The 17,170-nt window shown below is 22.2% G+C and overlaps 5 protein-coding genes across 5 annotated transcripts; 2 read left to right on the forward strand and 3 right to left on the reverse strand. All coding sequences in view use genetic code 6, as the record gives it.

Moving 5' to 3' along the window:
* Window positions 1-727: 727 nt before the first annotated feature.
* TTHERM_00011640 (chitin synthase) lies at window positions 728-5,275 on the reverse strand (the record flags this gene model as incomplete). The annotated part of the gene is made up of 9 exons (XM_001008243.3): window positions 728-915; window positions 982-1,474; window positions 1,533-1,592; window positions 1,659-2,043; window positions 2,108-2,551; window positions 2,879-3,055; window positions 3,149-3,741; window positions 3,959-4,613; window positions 4,869-5,275. The coding sequence occupies 9 exons, from the start codon at window positions 5,273-5,275 to the stop codon at window positions 728-730; spliced, it is 3,402 nt and encodes a 1,133-aa protein (XP_001008243.1).
* A 917-nt stretch (window positions 5,276-6,192) lies between these two features.
* On the forward strand, window positions 6,193-6,642 carry TTHERM_00011650 (mating-type switching protein swi10, putative; the record flags this gene model as incomplete). The annotated part of the gene is made up of 1 exon (XM_001008244.1): window positions 6,193-6,642. One exon carries the CDS (start codon window positions 6,193-6,195, stop codon window positions 6,640-6,642), a length of 450 nt encoding a protein of 149 aa, XP_001008244.1.
* A 1,060-nt stretch (window positions 6,643-7,702) lies between these two features.
* Window positions 7,703-8,980, forward strand: TTHERM_00011660 (hypothetical protein; the record flags this gene model as incomplete). The annotated part of the gene is made up of 1 exon (XM_001008245.2): window positions 7,703-8,980. Exon 1 carries the CDS (start codon window positions 7,841-7,843, stop codon window positions 8,978-8,980), a length of 1,140 nt encoding a protein of 379 aa, XP_001008245.1. The 5' UTR covers window positions 7,703-7,840.
* Window positions 8,981-9,844: 864 nt separating this feature from the next.
* TTHERM_00011670 (cyclin-dependent kinase-like Serine/Threonine kinase family protein) lies at window positions 9,845-12,338 on the reverse strand (the record flags this gene model as incomplete). Its single annotated transcript, XM_001008246.2, has 2 exons — window positions 9,845-11,191; window positions 11,697-12,338. 2 exons carry the CDS (start codon window positions 12,336-12,338, stop codon window positions 9,845-9,847), a joined length of 1,989 nt encoding a protein of 662 aa, XP_001008246.2.
* Window positions 12,339-13,652: 1,314 nt separating this feature from the next.
* Window positions 13,653-16,803, reverse strand: TTHERM_000011699 (cyclic nucleotide-binding domain protein, putative; the record flags this gene model as incomplete). The annotated part of the gene is made up of 10 exons (XM_012795669.1): window positions 13,653-13,743; window positions 13,931-14,020; window positions 14,299-14,388; window positions 14,581-14,670; window positions 14,882-14,971; window positions 15,253-15,342; window positions 15,599-15,688; window positions 15,958-16,047; window positions 16,657-16,706; window positions 16,765-16,803. The coding sequence occupies 10 exons, from the start codon at window positions 16,801-16,803 to the stop codon at window positions 13,653-13,655; spliced, it is 810 nt and encodes a 269-aa protein (XP_012651123.1).
* Between the last annotated feature and the right edge of the window lie 367 nt (window positions 16,804-17,170).

Below are 17,170 nucleotides of genomic sequence, written 5' to 3' on the forward strand. Positions count from 1 at the left end.
ATTTTAGTTAATAATTTCAAATTGTTTTAATTGCAATTTATATTTATTTATTTATCTATTTATTTTTATTTAATAATTAGCAAGCAGTATTTTGTATAAAATAATATACTCTAAGTTATCTCTTATAGATTATTTATTTTTGTCTTAAACATTTAGAATATGATTTTGTTTAATAAGGTATATCCTACCTTTTATTAAAATTGGGGAGAGCCTTATTATATAAGGAATTGTAGTATTTGAATTTATTTGATATAGATAAAAGGTTTATTTGTTTATCAACATTTAAAAAAGTATAATTATTTGTCATTTTATTTTAAATGATTCGATAAAAAGATAAATAAATATTTATTAGATGAATTAATTATTTATTTATTCAATAATTCCACAAATCTATAATTTGCCTTAGGAAATAAGTTGAAATGCTTTAAAACAAATTATATAATTTTTTTGTCTTAAATCTAGTTAAAAAGATCATAATAAATACATTTTTTATCAGATTGTTTGAAGAGGCATATGAGGGACGAACAGATATTGTTTATAAAATAGTTTTTGATGAATGAGATTTTAATTTAGTTTTTATTTATTTATTTATGTATTTATTTATTTATTTGTTAAAAAGCAATAGAAAATAATATTTTACACAAATTTATCTGTTAAAAATAAATATTGTTATAATTATATAAATTATATATTGATTAATTTAAGCTACTTTAAATACTGATTGATTTCACTTTAAATCTTGTAATAAATTAGACTCTCTGTATTATCTACCTCCTCTTAACCTGAATTCTTCAAATTCTTAGAGTGCTGCAGCTTTAGCAGAAGGATTTTCAAAATTAGTATTATAAAGAGTAACTTTCTTATAATATTTTTTCTTTTCATAGCAAAAGTATCTGAGATAATTAACTGCTGCCACTTTTTTATTTAAATTTGAAATGAAATAAAAATAAATACTTTAAATTCATTTTTTAAATATCTTACATATACTCTTGATAGCAAGATAGGATGTACCATATGTACCTATTCCTAGCATAACGTAGGGAGTCTAAGCAAAGAATAAATTGACTGATATTAGCAGTGTTACGAAAACTGCATTTAACAATAACCATTTACCAACAAACTAAACTTTATTTAAATAAAAGTTTGTCTTTTCAGAGTCTTTGCCGATACCTTTTGTTCCCCATGTAACATCATCAACATTACAAAATGCATAGATTAAAAGGACATGATTGTATATAGGCTAATAAATGGTGAAACTAAACCATGACTTAAACATGAACCACACAAGTTTGTATTGAGGGCAGATATGAACAACGGCAATAATCACATAACTGGCAACATTTGTAGCCAAAAGAGCTATGATATACCAGTACAAGGTATTATCAAGCTCTTTAAAGCCAACTATAACATTGTTCTTTCTGTTGTAAATATTAAGTGCTACGCTTACTAAAACAATACCAGCAATTAGCAAAGACTATTTTAAAGAATTAATTAAAAATACAAAAATATTAATTAATTAATTATTTTTTTACACTAACTGAGATGATAGCAGAAAGAACCTTGAACACAGTCATACCAAATTCTTGAGTTTTCTTATTTTAAAAGCAAATAAGTGATGAATTAATTATATATTGATATATAAATAATTTAAAAATTACAAGTTAGTCAACCAATTTTTTAAGCTCGAATTTCTTTGTCTTTAAAGTGTGAATGCTCTCTTGTTTAATTTCTTATAACTCTCTAATTGTATAATTTCCTTTTCTCTCTTTTATGTCATGTATCTTTTTTTCATATTGTATTTCTATTTTTCTTATTTTTTATACAGCAGCGTTTCTAGATCTTTCATCTTACAACTTCTGCTCTAGCTCATTTCTAAGTCTACCAATTTCATTAAGCTCATGATCTTCCAAGCTCTATTCTATAATTTTATTATATAGTTGTTTATTGCCTCCTTTAACCTTCAAAACTAAACTTGCAAATATAATGCATAGAATGCAAACTATGAAGATTGCAGGAATCAAATTCAAGGCTATTAATGCAAATCTAAATATTATTTTTAAAACATTAAATATAATTAATTAATTAAGTTAGAAATTAATTTATTTACGATGGATCATCTTTAATTGTACAAATTTAATAGCAAAGAGTTTATTTTTTAAGTTCTACTAAAGGATTGCACATCTAATCATCTGGTTATGTATCCATTTATTAACATTTTTCTGTTTTATTTTCATCTACATAAAGCTAGTAGCCTTGCTATAGATCAGGATTTAAAAACTAGTAGCTGCACATAATTGCTACAAAAATGTAGAAAGCTGGAAGCATGTAAGTATTAAACTTACCCAAAGCTGCAAAAAACATATTAAAAGGAAGTATAATCTTTTTCTATAAAGAAGTATGACCACTATCCTCAACAAAACCTCTATAATGTTTCAGAACATAATCCAAGGCATAGTTTGTACTATTTATCCAACGTCTTCTTTAACTCATGAATTCTTCTAATGTTCCTACAGGATCAGTAAAAGCATAAGCATCTGGGATATATTTTAAGCTATATTTATTTAAAAATTGTTTAATTTAGTTATAAACCTTATTCAAATATTTTTATTTTTAAGGATTTTTATTTGATCAATAATTATTATTTTTTTAATTCAAAAATACTTTGCTCATTAAAATTTTTTTTCTATTTACTTTATTTTTTTAATTGATAAAAAATAAAAAATTTTGAATGTTTTATCAATAATTTTGAATTCATCAATTGTAAATAAAAAAATATAAGATATTTTATGATTTTTTAATTTAAAAATTAGAGATTGAAGGAAGGATGGCTGGTTTGTTATTTTTTACTAAAAGTGTTTAAAATTCAAAATAAGTTTACATATAATCTTTTTGAGGCTGGCAATACAAACCTAGACAGAGAATTCTATCTTCAGCCAAAAACATATTAGCTTCATAAATATTACCCTCAAGTCTTCTTGGATTTAATAATTATTTGAAGTAAGCCTTCTGTAAAATAGTTTCTCTACCTTCAAATTTAACTTGTAGTGCCTCATATCTATTAAATTAAGTTTGATTATAAGGTGTTTATGATTTTTAAATAATTAAGTGAGAAGTGAGTGAGTGATTGAATAAGTAAATAAGTAAGTACCTATAAGCAGACCAAGCACCAGGTAAGACATGCAAGAATCCTAACAAAGATTCAAAGTTTTTATCAACCATGTGAGCAATTGTGTACTCATATAGTTATGCATTTTTCAAACTACCTAAGCGCAAGAAACCAAGTAAAGTATATTGAATGATTTTAAAAATAAACCAAAAAATGTTATAGATGATAAAATCAAATAGGATTTTCTTAAAGATGATGTATAAAAGAGTAATTGGAAATAGAATTAATTGAATCTTTAAATTAACTTTGTTCTTAGTATCCTTAATTCTCTTTAGTTTTTCTATTCTTATTTCCTCTGACTTTTATTTTTAGTCATCTTCTTAATTTACTTTTTGTTGAATATGAGTTTTTTGGTTTTATTTTTTCTCTTTTTTTTGGTCTTGCCACTCATCTCTTATTAGTCTCTTTTGTTCTTTGATTTTTTTTTCAGCTTCTTTTTAGATAGCCATCATTTCTCTTTCACTTTTTTCTTCACCAATCTATGGCTCTTCTAAACCCAAAAATCCACAAACTCCTCCAATTTTATCGTTTCCTTCTAAGGCCATGTAGAATTTAACTAGTCCATCTTTTGCAGGCTATTTACATAAATAAATAAATAAATTAAGAAATAAAGAATAAATTTAGAGAAGAAACTTTTAATCGTGTTTTTGATGCAAAAATTTTAAATTAATCAGATAAAATTTAATAGGAGAAATTAATCAGATTTTGATAATAAAAAAAATTTTTATTTTTTTTCTGGTGAAATAAATATTTTCCTATCAGTGTGGGATAATAGTGAATAAAATTTATTACAAGTGTACCGACGTCAACTAATGCACAATACTTAGGCTTAAATTATTGGCAAAAACCTTCAAAAAACCATAAATGCGAGGAGAGCTTTTTAGAGTTCAAATGCTTAAAAGCAGAAAAAACAATTAAGCCACTTTTTGTTGTGTCCATGTGATTTTGGTCAAAATTTTAATCACCCAAATTAACCTTTAATTCGTTTAAGTCATTGAACTAAATTTGGTTTTAATAGAGAAGAGTAGTTTTTGCAGGAATTGTATTAGGGAAATTTTGATTAGACTCAAGAGTTGCTTCTTGTTTTGTGTATTTCAAGAATTTTATTTGTTAATCTATTATATTCCTACGGTTTTAAAGATGACAAGGTCTTTTCAAGCTTTCATCTATATGGGAGTAAAAATCAACAGTTTCCTACCTCATTTTCATTATACCATCTTGTAAAACAACCACAGCAATTTGACTTTGATGAACACCAGCTTCCTTTTCAAAAAATTCTATGTTATTATAAATGTGTCTTAAAGTATTCTCTAAGAAAGCTCTCTCTTCCGCATACATTGTAACACAGACTAACATTTTAATCTTATCGAAACCCTTCACTTACTTAGAGTAATAAGAAAGGAGTCCATGTTTGCCTGTTTCGGTGTCGATTGGAAATAAGCGACCTCTTTAAATTAATAAGTAAATTTATTAATAGAAAGCATTCTTAAAAGTAAAAAAAATATTATCTTTAGAATAAATAAATAATCAATAAATAAATAAATGCTAAGATTCTCAACTGAAATTTTCAAAATAAACAAAATCATTTCTGATTATTTATTTAAGCTTTGAAGTGATTTATTACTTTTCTCTAAATAAAATGAGAACTTGTGAATGAATTTAAAAAATTAAATAAACAATTCTTGAATAATTAAATAAATACTAGTAACCAGTTTCTTCGTCGAATGTTGGATAATATTTTTTTTGTTTGTCATATTTAGGAGCTTTATTGTTATTCTAATTTGACAAGGTCCTTTTATCTAATTTTAAATGAGGGTGCTTGCATATGAGAAGACCTGGTTTTCTTTATTAGCCTTTTTCATCGAACGAAGTCATTAAATAAACATCTAAAGGCTTCTAACTATTAAACTCTTCTACATTAATCATAGTAGTATCTACTGTATTTCTGTAAGGATTGTACAATATAGTCTTATTGCCTTAAACAGTTTAGTTATTTTTTGACTCCTCATGATCTTCAGACCTTTCTTGATATGAAAGAAGATTAGCTCTAATTTCTCTGTTTTCTTCACTAAATGTAATCTAATTATTATTTTTAAGTATTGATTTCATTGTTATTTTTCTATCTACTCTTAAAAATCTATCTTGAATTGATTAACTTTTTAATTATTTTAAGAAAAAGATTCGCTTAATTAAAAATGTAAAAAAAATTGAAATATTAATAGATAAAAGAATTAAAAAGCAAACAAAATTACTTAACTTTCTCATTCTTAAGCTTCATTAAAAGTACCATTGAAATTTTTTAAAAATTGATACAATTAAATGTAATGAAAAGCATATATTTACATAATAATTAATGTTTTTGGTTATTCCATAAATAATTTATTTCCTTCATCACTTCATATATTTATTTACTCAAATCACCAATTTATGAACATTCAAAATTTTAATGTTACAGTTTTGTAAATCAAAATAGTTTAATACCAAAATTTATATTGCTTAGAAGATAAGTACAAAAATAAAATAAACCTAATTAAATTAGGACTAATAGTTGATATCAGGGAAGATGATAAGTATCAAAAATTTTCTGATATATGATTTATTTACAAATTCTACTATTTTGAAACATATTTTAAACATATAAAAAATTAATTTTTTTAAAAAGAGTAAAGAAACTAAAATTATGTTTTTTAATCAATTGAATAATAATCTAATTTTAAATGAAGATTTTCAATACCAAATCACATAAATGACACTATAAATCATTAATTTAAGAATTCTAGCTTCAAAAAGAATGAAATTTAACATCATTCAGTTTATATTGGAAAATTAATATTAGAAATGATTGCATAAATGACAATTAGTCTGTGCTTGTCTGTCTGTCATTCATTTTTTGAAAATAAAATTATTAATCTTATTTTAGAAATTAACTTACTTTTTTTAGATAAATATCTCATAAATAATAATAAGTAGTAGAAATAAGCAATTATTTAATAATCAGCTTTTAATAATATCAAAAAAACTAATAAATGTTCAAGCCAAAACAAAGAAAACTCTAAATTCTTTAATTTTAGACACAAAATAAGCTTTTCGATAATATTTCAAAAGAAAGATGGGAAATTACTAAAAATAAAGATTAAGAAGCCGATTTCGTTATTGAAGATAGTCCTTACTCATTCATATTTTTATCACTGAAGTATCACACATAAAATAATATTAAGTATATTGGATAAAAGTTAGAAGCCTTTAAGAAAAACGAAGACTACAATAAATACAAAAAAAGAATTCTGCTTCTTCTTTGCGATGTTAATGACGATAAGGATTAAATGTTTTATCTTCATAAAATGTGTGAGGATTATAATCTAACATTATTATGTGGATTCACTTTCTAAGAAATAGCTAATTACATATTGACATTTTTATCAGTTTCTAACAATCAACAGCTAGCTAAGCAATACTTGTAAAACAAAAAGTATTGATTGATTGATTTATTGATTGAAAATTGATAACTCAATAACACTCTTTATAAAATATTTTAAATAAATACATTTTCTACTATTATTAATTAATGTGTCTAACTAAATTTTTGTATATATAACTAATACTTTTACTAATTAAGTTTAAATCTTCCTAAATTAAGCGCAAATTATTTTTAATAATCACTTCTTACTTTCTTATTATAGATAATATACAACTATATAAAAAGTATTTCTTTTAATCCTAAGATAATATTTTTAGTCAGGTATCAAATAAATAAATAAAAATGGAGGCTTTTTGAAATAAAGGGTATTAAATATTCTTATTAAATGATAATCTAAATTATAAACAAATTTATTTAAATTTCCATAAATAAATTCTAAAATATAAAATAAAATTTTAAATTATTACAATTTTATTTTTATGCTACCATCTAATTAAATAAATATTTTGATATTCATTCTAAATAAATTTTACAAATAATTTTCTAATTTACAAAAAAATTTGAAATTTACCATCCTTAAACAAACCACTTTCATTTTTTATTTTATTTTAATAGATTTGATAAAAGTTTCTATTTCAGTTTTATAATTGGATATCCAAGAATTTTAGAAAGATAGATAGAAATATATATATAGATAAATAGCAGAGATATATATATAGATACATATTATAGATCTTTTATAGATAGTTATATTGATTGACTGATTAATTTATATAAGATTCATTTTTGATTGAAAGTAGGGAGGTTTTTAAAAAAATAAATTAGCTTTACTTATTAAGAATTATATTTTGAGTTTATATTTGATTTACATCAAGAAAACTAAAGTTGATAGAATATTTATATTAACAAATAATCAAAAAGTTATTCAAGCCTTTTTTAGAAATTATCAAATTATTTTTAGATAGAAAATTAATTAAAAATTAGTTTAGGTATGATAGGATATCAAAATGTTAGAATTTAAATATCTTATATGAAAAAATAATAGATTATTTATTGGTTAATATAAATCTAAATGCGATCTGTAATTTTTTTAATGATAATTTAAAAAAATCTAATTTGCTTACGAATATTTGCTAATTTTAATACAAAAACGAAATTTACTGACTTTTTTCTTTATAGGAAACGACTTTTTAGATAAATTTCTTAAAGAATAAAGATTAGAATTAAATTAAAAAATATCATATAAATTAAGAGCTATGAGTAAATCAAAGCTATTTGCGATGCTTTTTATAGTAATTAGCCTCGCTATAGCTTAAGAATTAGAACTTGGTAGCAGTCTAGTAGAGTTATAGACAGCTTATACAAAACAAAGAATCAAATTATTAAGTCTGAAAAGCTTTTTGAAGAATTAAATGATTGAAAAACTGTAGATAGAATTTGAAAACTAAGATAATGTTTAAGAAGTAGTGAGTTTTTTAGAATAAATTAGCCAGGAAATTCATAACTAATATCTTTAATTACTGGCAGAATATAGCTAGAAAAAAGCCAAAGTAAGAAGTGATATGACTGTAGCAAAAAAAATTATAACCATTAACTAAAATAAGCTAGAATAGCTAATTAATAACTAACATTTCTTAGAAAAATAAATGGATCTTTTGTCTTAAAAAATAAAAATTTTACTGAGAGAGCTAATTAACTTAGGAACAAGAGATAAGTTGCTGAATGAGATACTTAAAATAGACTAGGAAATGTATTCTTACAGAAAGTTTAGAGATGAATCTACTATATACTCTTTAAATTTATGTATTGAAAAGCTGCAATAGCTTTAATCAAAGCGTAGTTTATTTCCTTAAAAAGATATTGATTACATTAAATAGAATTTAAAGAAAATACCATTGAAAAATCCACTTAATGCTTTTGTTTTAATTTCATAAAAGTTTAATGAGTAAAAACTTAATTAAACAATACATCTTCTTTTAAAAATAAGAAACTCTATTTAAGTTTCATATAAAGATGACAGAGAGAAAGAGTAAATTTCGATTGAAAGATATGCATCACTTATTTTCATAGGGAAAATTTAGAAATAGAGGTTAATTTAATAAGTAACAAGTTTGAACAACAAATTAGATGTTAAATAATTAAGCTTACAATAAAATTTTGTTGAACAATAGTTTGTATCCAAAATAATTGACTTAGAATAGAACATTCTTGTCCATTATGCTATTTTAGCTAGATAACTAGATTAAAACTACGAGAAAAGAATCTTAGAAGCTGAAGATGCAAAGGAAGGAGTAGAAGAAGCACTGAATATTCTAAATTAGCACTTATATGCTCTTTTAGTTTTGGATTTTTAAAAAGACAATGATTAACAAAGTAGAGAAAACATATAAAATTGACTCAATTTTATTTATAATCATAAAGAAAAAGCTGAGTAATAATAATTTAATTAAGAAATATTTTATTATGGAAATAAAAAAACACAGATTTATAAATAAAATGTGAGAATTATTTCTTAAACGTGGGAATAGAAACATAATTTAAATCATAAATACATTAAGACTTTTATTTTATATTGCCTATCTTATTTTATACTTAAAATCAATAAATAAATATGTGTTTTTATCATGAATTTGTTAGAAATTATTTGCTAAATGTAAATTTATTAATTTTTTGATTTATAGAGAATACTATAATTTAAATAATTGCTTATAAATATTTTTTATGAGTGTCAATTAGATTATTTTTAATTAAGTGCTTTTTGCCTTCTTCATAACCAAATTTAAAAATAAGTTGAATTAATTTCTCTAACAACTTATATGAATGTATAAAAAATAATTGAAGATTTTACAAAAAAGTGTTAGTAAATATAAAAAAAGTATGTTTTTTTGGTATAATTTGTTTTAATAATAAACAAACAACATTTACATTTTGAGGCCAAAACACTTTATATAAATTAAAACAAATACAATTTGATATTTTTTAAACATAATTTAGCAAGATAGGAGATAGATAGATAGTTAGAAGAAGAATAATAGAATTAATTATTTTGAAAGTAGTATTTTGTTTGCTCATTCGTTTATATAGAAAAAAGAAATTAATAAATAGCTTTCTGTTATTCTTCATTCATTCATTTATTAATTTTATTTATTTATTAATTAATTAATTACAATCAAATATTTAATGTTTTATTCAGTTATTTTTTTATTTATTGAAATTACCTTTCTTCTTTTTATTGATTAGTCATTCGTTCAATCAATCAATCAGTCTTCTTTGATTTTTTTCTTAATATTTATATCGTATATTTCTGAGGGAGGTGATCTTTTTTGATTAATTTTAGAAAGATGGTTGATGATAGGATCATCGTTATTATTATTGATGCTGTTATACATAAAGGTAGATGCATTACTTGTGAGCATAGAGAGATTGCTTTATTTTTTATGGACTTAAGCTGTTGATTAATTTTCATAGTCATCATCTTCATCTTCTACTTGCTTCTTGTGACCACTGTTTTCCAGAGGGATATGCACTTGTCTATCAACAGATCCTTACTTTTAGACAAGAGATGCAAGCCCTGAAAATGAATTAAATTTAGAACTTTAATTGGGTTAAGCCACTTGAGATTCGTTAGTGACGCTTTTATTGCTGTTATCCAAATGATGCTCAATTGATGGATAATCGTTATTATTATCCCCACTAAGCTGAATGCTGGTTTTCTTTTTATATGGTGGGTTTAGGTATTACTGTTATTGGTTTTATCCTACTGTAGAACTGCCTTACTTTTTAAGATTCGGCCCGCTGTCTAACGGAATATTCTACTAAGCACCCCCGCTAGTGTATTTCATAGAACTCGAATTATTTGAGTTTCCATAATAGCCTCCCTTACTATTGCTGATGTGTTCTCTTGAGTATTACTAGCTGCTATTGCTGCTGCTACTTTATTATTTTTACTAAAAGTGGCTTTTCCCACTGTTTCTGGAGTCAAAGTGAGACTATCCAACTATCTAATTTCCTTATTATGAAGATGATGCATTTTATATACTGCTTGTGCTTTACTTATTTGACGACAATTAATTTTAAGAGCTGGAATATGACTTTTATCCCTATTAATTTTAGGTGCTCATTGGAGGGATTCTAGAAGGAGACATATTTGCTCTTTACATGAAATTATTTTTATGAGATTATATGACTTGGTTTCTATTTTTTACATTTTTTAGAAGAGCTTCATGACACTCTTCTTTTATTTTTGGCATTTCACTAATTTCAAAAGGCAGAGGTTCTACTTTAAAGAATTCATGGTCAAGACATTATTGAACAGTAAATCTTTTCTTAGGATTCAAGACCATAATCCCATCTAATAAATTTAAAAACTAAGGATCAATATTTTTTTTTCTTTCAATCACCTATTCTCTAAGTTTTCTTTCAAAATTTCTTTTGGGTTTCATGTCCTTCCAAAGCTGAAGTTTGTCGACTTCAGGCCAATTTTAGGTGTTGGGGCTGCCACATAATTCATAGATTTTATCTAGTTATCTTGGCTCATTCTCACCTCTAAGTAAATTTTCACCAACTGCAAGTTCAATGAAAATACATCCAACACTCCACATGTCAATCTTTTATTAATATAATTATAAATTAATTAATTAATATATATTTAGGTTATTTATTTTTCTATTTATCAATTAAAATCAATTAAGAAACAAAGTTATTTTTTCTGAAGCTATTTTCTATTTTTTGTGCTTGAAATTACAGTGAAATCTTTATAGTAATAATTTTTTTTAAGCTCATCTTAATGAATTTTTTATAAAAATAGCTAACTTTTTTTTAATATTTTCATTTTTCTAATTTTTTTCTTTTGAAATTGTATGAAAAATACTTTTAATGGAAAACTAAATTATATTTTTTATTTTAGCCAGGAACTTTGTTTGTTTGTTTACTTGCTTGTTTGATTTTTTGAAAATACTACTTTAGACTGTTAGCTTTAAATATATGCTAATAAGAAGGCTAAGTTAGATGCTTTTAATGTTTCTTATTAATTCTTTCAATATATGCTGCACTGTAAATAAATAAGCCAAATTATTTTGTAGTGTATTTAGTTTTAAATTATTTTGATATTACTTGCTCTGTATATTCCTTTGCTCCTAGAAGCAGCTCAGGAGCTCTGTACCAGAGAGTTACTACTTTATTTGTATACTTTGGATTGTTTGGATTAAGCAATCTTGCTAAACCGAAATCAGCTATTTTAACCTCTCCTTAATTGTTATATAATATGTTTGCTATTTTCAAGTCTCTGTGAATGACTTTCTTATAGTGAAGATATTGTACGCCTAATAGAATTTATTTCATGATGCATTTGAGCTCCTAAAGAGAAAATTCATGTTTATTTCTATGCAATCCAGCAAAATCGTGATCCATGTAATCAAAAACTAAAAATGTGGAACCACGGTAGTCGTTTTTTTCAGAAGGCTTTGACAAAATAATTTCCCTTAATTTGATAATATTGACATGGTCTAATTATTTTAGCAAAAGAATTTCACGCACTGCTGTAATTGGAAATCCGTCTTCTTTAATTTTATCATCTTTGCTTTCGAATTTTTTGAGAGCAACATACTATTTAGTTCGCAGACATTCTGCCTTATAAACTCTACCATAGGTTCCTGACCCAACTTCTGCTATCAATCTATAATACTTTCTTATATTTCTAGTTCTTATTGGAACGGTTTAAGAGCCACTTTGCTGGCTATTGCTATTCTTTTCCATTTTTCAAATCTCTAAAATGCTATTCTTAATTTATTTATTTAGTGATTGAACCTTATTTTAATCAATTAATTTGTTAATTAATTATTAATTTCTTTAATCTCCTTTTTTTCTTTTCTTTTTAAATCTTGCTTGCTTGCTCTCTTTTAACAATTAATAGCATATTACCTCACTTTAGATTTTTATATTAAACAGTGGCTCGTTCGTCATTTTGTAAATAATTTTTGAGAAATCTTTAGCTTTAATTTAAACAATCAAATTTTGATGAAATTACCTTAGCAACGTCAACAAGTAAAAGTATGTAAATAAATAAGCAGTAAATATTAAAAACAAACAATCAAATAAATAAATATTTCATTTATCAATCCATTATTCTTATACATGAATTTAAATTATTATAATTTGATACAATAAAATTCAGTTTAAGTGTTGAAGTAATGTACGATTCCAATTTAATACGTAAACTTATTCAATAATATTATTTATAGTTATTTATTCTTAAGAAAGTACTAAATATTTACTTACGTAAGGCAAATATAGTTTTCTATTATTCGATATGAATGCAGATTAAAGAAATTCAGGTATATTTATTTTATAATAATTAAGCTGAATTTTATGTAGCAAGCATAACATTTAAATTACAATTTAAATAAGCAATTTAATTAACAACCTCATTTTTAATATTAATTTTAATATTTTAAAAAAGAGAAAAATAAGAATTTAAAAATTATATTATATTAAATATCTAAATTTGATAACAATATTCTATTAAATGTTTATTTTAAAATTGTAAATTCAAATTAAAACTATGTATGAATGAATCCCTTTAAAATTTAAAGAGCTTACTTAATCAATATAAAAAATATAAAATGTATTAAAAGAAGAAAATAAATTATTGAATTTTGTTCAAGCATACTTTCTAAATTACTATTTATTTTTTATTTATTTATTTATTTATTTGTTTATTTATTTATGATTTAAATATAAAATAAAAAAAATTAAACAGCCACTACTGTATGATTTAATTAATCTTAAGTTACATAAACTAATAAAATAATGGCTGAATCCCCTCTTAAAAAATTTATTTAAATTATTATAAACTTAATACTAATTACATAAAAATATATAAAATACTATTATCTAAATTTATTTAATATTATATTAATTAATTTATATTAGAATGATAAATAAAAATGTAATTAGCAATAATAAAATCTATCTATCTATCTATCAATATTTTAGGTTAAAAAAACTTTTTCAATATTTAATTTTATAAAAATATTTATTCATCACTTTTTGGCCACTTTTTTATTATCTTCAGAAATCTATGAAAAAGATAACTAATCTTTTTTATTTAAGACATTTGCTTTTTACTTTGAATATTTATGATTTTTTCATATTGTTATAACTTTAAATATTAAATAAAATAAATTTTTAAATTAAAAATTAATTCTAAAATGAATAAATAAGTATTAACGGATAAATAAGATTAAGAAAAATAAATCAAAAAAAATAAAATGAAAAGATCTTTATTGTTTTAAATTAGTTATTTTAATTAAAAATATAACAACCCAAAATAAATAAACTCTTTTTACGAAAAGTCAAGCCTCAAATTTGAAAGTTTAGTGCAATTTACTAAAGAAGAACATAAGCTTAATGCACAAATTGCATCAATTTAATTCGAACTTTTTTAATTTTGAATAAAAAATATATAATTAATTAGTTAATTAGAGAGAAAAAATAAATGAAGAAAAATATGAAATAATAAGATGAATTAATTAATATTAAAAGTAAAATTAGAAAATAAAATAATTAAAGAGTTAAATAAGTAAAGAAAAGATAAAAAAACAAGAACAAGAACAATTAAAAGAAAAATGAATCAAATAAATTAAAAGATCTTTTTAGTTTTAAATTAGTTTTTAATTTCGAATATCAAAATTCATAACAAATAAACTCTTTTTACCAAATTTCAAGTTTCAAATTTGAGAGATGAGTGCAATTTTTTAAAGCCTAACCTAAGCCATATACACCTTAATACCCAATTTAATTTTTCCTTTTAAACATTGAAGAAAAAATATGTAATAATAAATAATTAAGTAAAAGTTGAAAATAAAATAATATCTTAAATTAGCATAGAAAAAACTAAAAAACCATAACAATAAAATGAAAAAGAAAAATAAATCAAATAAATTAAAAGTTCTTTTTTGTTTAAATATTTTAATCCAAAACAAATAAATCTTTTTACGAAAGGTTAAGTTCCAAATTTGAGAGATTAGTGCAATTTGTTAAAGCTGAACTTAAGTCTGATATACCTTAATCACAAATTTAATTTTCACTTTTTAAAATATTGAAAAAAAAATAAATAATTAATTAATTGATTAGAAGGAAAAATATGAAATAATAAGATTAATTAATAAAAAAGTAAAAAAAAGTTGAAAATAAAATAAGAATGACTTAAATTAGAAAAAAGAAAAGAAGCAAGCACAATAAAAAGAAAGATAAATCAAACAAATTATCACAATCCAAAACAAATAAACTTTTTTTACTATAGATTAAGTGTTAGCTTTGAGAGATTTGTGAAATTTGCTATAGCAGAACTTAAGCCTTTTGCACCGATTGCACCAATTTTATTGTAACTTTTTAAACATTAAAGAAAAAAAAAATAATTAATTAATTAATTAGAAGGAAAAAATGAAGAAAAAATATGAATGAAATAATAAGATTAATTAATTAATAATAAAAGTAAAAGTTGAAAATAAAATAATGAATGAGTTAAACTAGCTAAGATATAAGAAAAAATAGCAAGCAAGCACAATAAAAAGAAAAAGAAAAATTAATAAATAAAAAGATCTTTATTGTTTTAAATTAGTTTTAATTATTAAAAATATCATTATTCAAAACAAACAATTCTCTTTACGCTAGGTTAAGTGTAAAATTTGAGAGATTATTGCAATTTGCTAAAGCAAAACCAAAGTCTGATGCACCAATTGGACCAATTTTATTGTAACTTTTTAAATTTTAAAGAAAATTTTTAAAATTAATTAGAAGGAAAATATGAAATAATAATATTAATAAATAATAAAAGTAAAAGTAGAAAATAAAATAATAAATGAGTTAAATTTGCAAAAATATAAGAAAAAACAAGTAAGCAAGCACAATAAAAAAAAGAAAAATCAAATCAAATAAATTAAAAGATCTTTATTGTTTTAAATTAATTTTAATAATTAAAAATTATCTGTCCAAAACAAATAAAATCTTTTTACCGAAAGTCAAGTGTCAAGTTTGAGAGTTTAGTGCAATTTGCTAAAGCAGAACCTAAGCCTGATATACCTTAATCACCAATTTCATTGCTACTTTTTAAGTATTGAAGAAAAAATATATCATTAATTAATTGATTAGAAGGAAAAAATGAATAAATAATATGATTAATGAATTAATAATAAAATTAAAAGTTTAAAATAAAATAATGAATGAATGATTTAAACTAGTAAATATATAAGAAAAAATAACAAACAAGCACAATAAAAAGAAAAGGAAAAAGAAATCAAATAAATTAAAAAATCTTTATAGTTTTAAATTAGTTTTTATAATTAAAAATATAAAAATCTAAAACTCTTTTTACTAGAGGCTAAGTGTCAAATTTGAGAGATCAGTGCAATTTGCTAATCCAGAACCTAAGTCTAATGCATCTTTATAACCAATTAATGAGTAACTTTTTTAATTTTGAAGAGAAAATATATAGTTAATTAATTAATTAGTTAATTAAAAGGAAAATATGAAGGAATAATATGAAATAATAAGATTAATTAATTAATAATAAAAGTAACAGTTGAAGATAAAATAATTAATGATTTAAAATAACATAAAAAGAAGAATAAAAGTAAGTATCATAAAAAAAGAAAGAAAGAAATAAAATAAAATAAATAAATAAATTAAAAGAGATTAATTGTTTTAAATAAATTTAATAATTAAATATATCACAATCCATAACAAATAAACTCTTTTTATCAAATATAAGGGTTTGTTTATAGCAAAAAATAAAGAAAAGATATCAAATAATAAAAAACTAATAATGGATAATTAAGAATTGAAATGAAATGAAAATTAAGTAAGTTAAATTAGCTAAAAAAATATTTGTATTAATATAAATCAATGATTGATTATTGTTAGATGAGAATTTCTATTAGTAAATTAATTAATTATTTATTTTATAAATAAATTGAAAATTAAATATTAAAAAATATTAAAAAATATTTTAAATAAACTAAAGTTAAATATGTGGAAAATGTTTGTAATATTATTATTTTTTAATTAAATATACTTCAGGTAAATAAGGAGAACCTAATGAGATTAATGTGAAGAGTTTAAAAACTTTTATATTAATAAAAATAAATTTAAAGCTATTTCATAAAAAAAATTAAATAACTACTTATCCTAATGAGTTGTACTTATTAATCTATTATATCATTTATTTATTTTTAAAAAATATACAATTTCAATTTATCTAAATGTAATTCATTAATTAATTAAAAGGAGATAAAAAGAAAAATTAATTATATGAATTTATAAATTAGCTTTTAGAAAGAGATATCATAAAAAAGTAAATTTAGCATTCATTTTTAAATTTTAATATTTCTATTTAAAAAAGGTGTACTTAAAAATATTGTAGAAACTAGAGGTTGGATATAAAGGATAATGACAATGTGAACTCAATATTATAAAATAAATTTTTAAAGTATTAAAGCATATTTTTACTTCATAAAATTTAGCTAAATTAAAAATTTTTGATAGGTGAGTGAGAGAGGGTAGTGCTAATTAACAAGAATCGAGAGTAA

Source organism: Tetrahymena thermophila, assembly GCF_000189635.1.
Source record: "Tetrahymena thermophila SB210 genomic scaffold scf_8254803, whole genome shotgun sequence".
In the NCBI taxonomy this organism is placed as follows: domain Eukaryota; phylum Ciliophora; class Oligohymenophorea; order Hymenostomatida; family Tetrahymenidae; genus Tetrahymena; species Tetrahymena thermophila.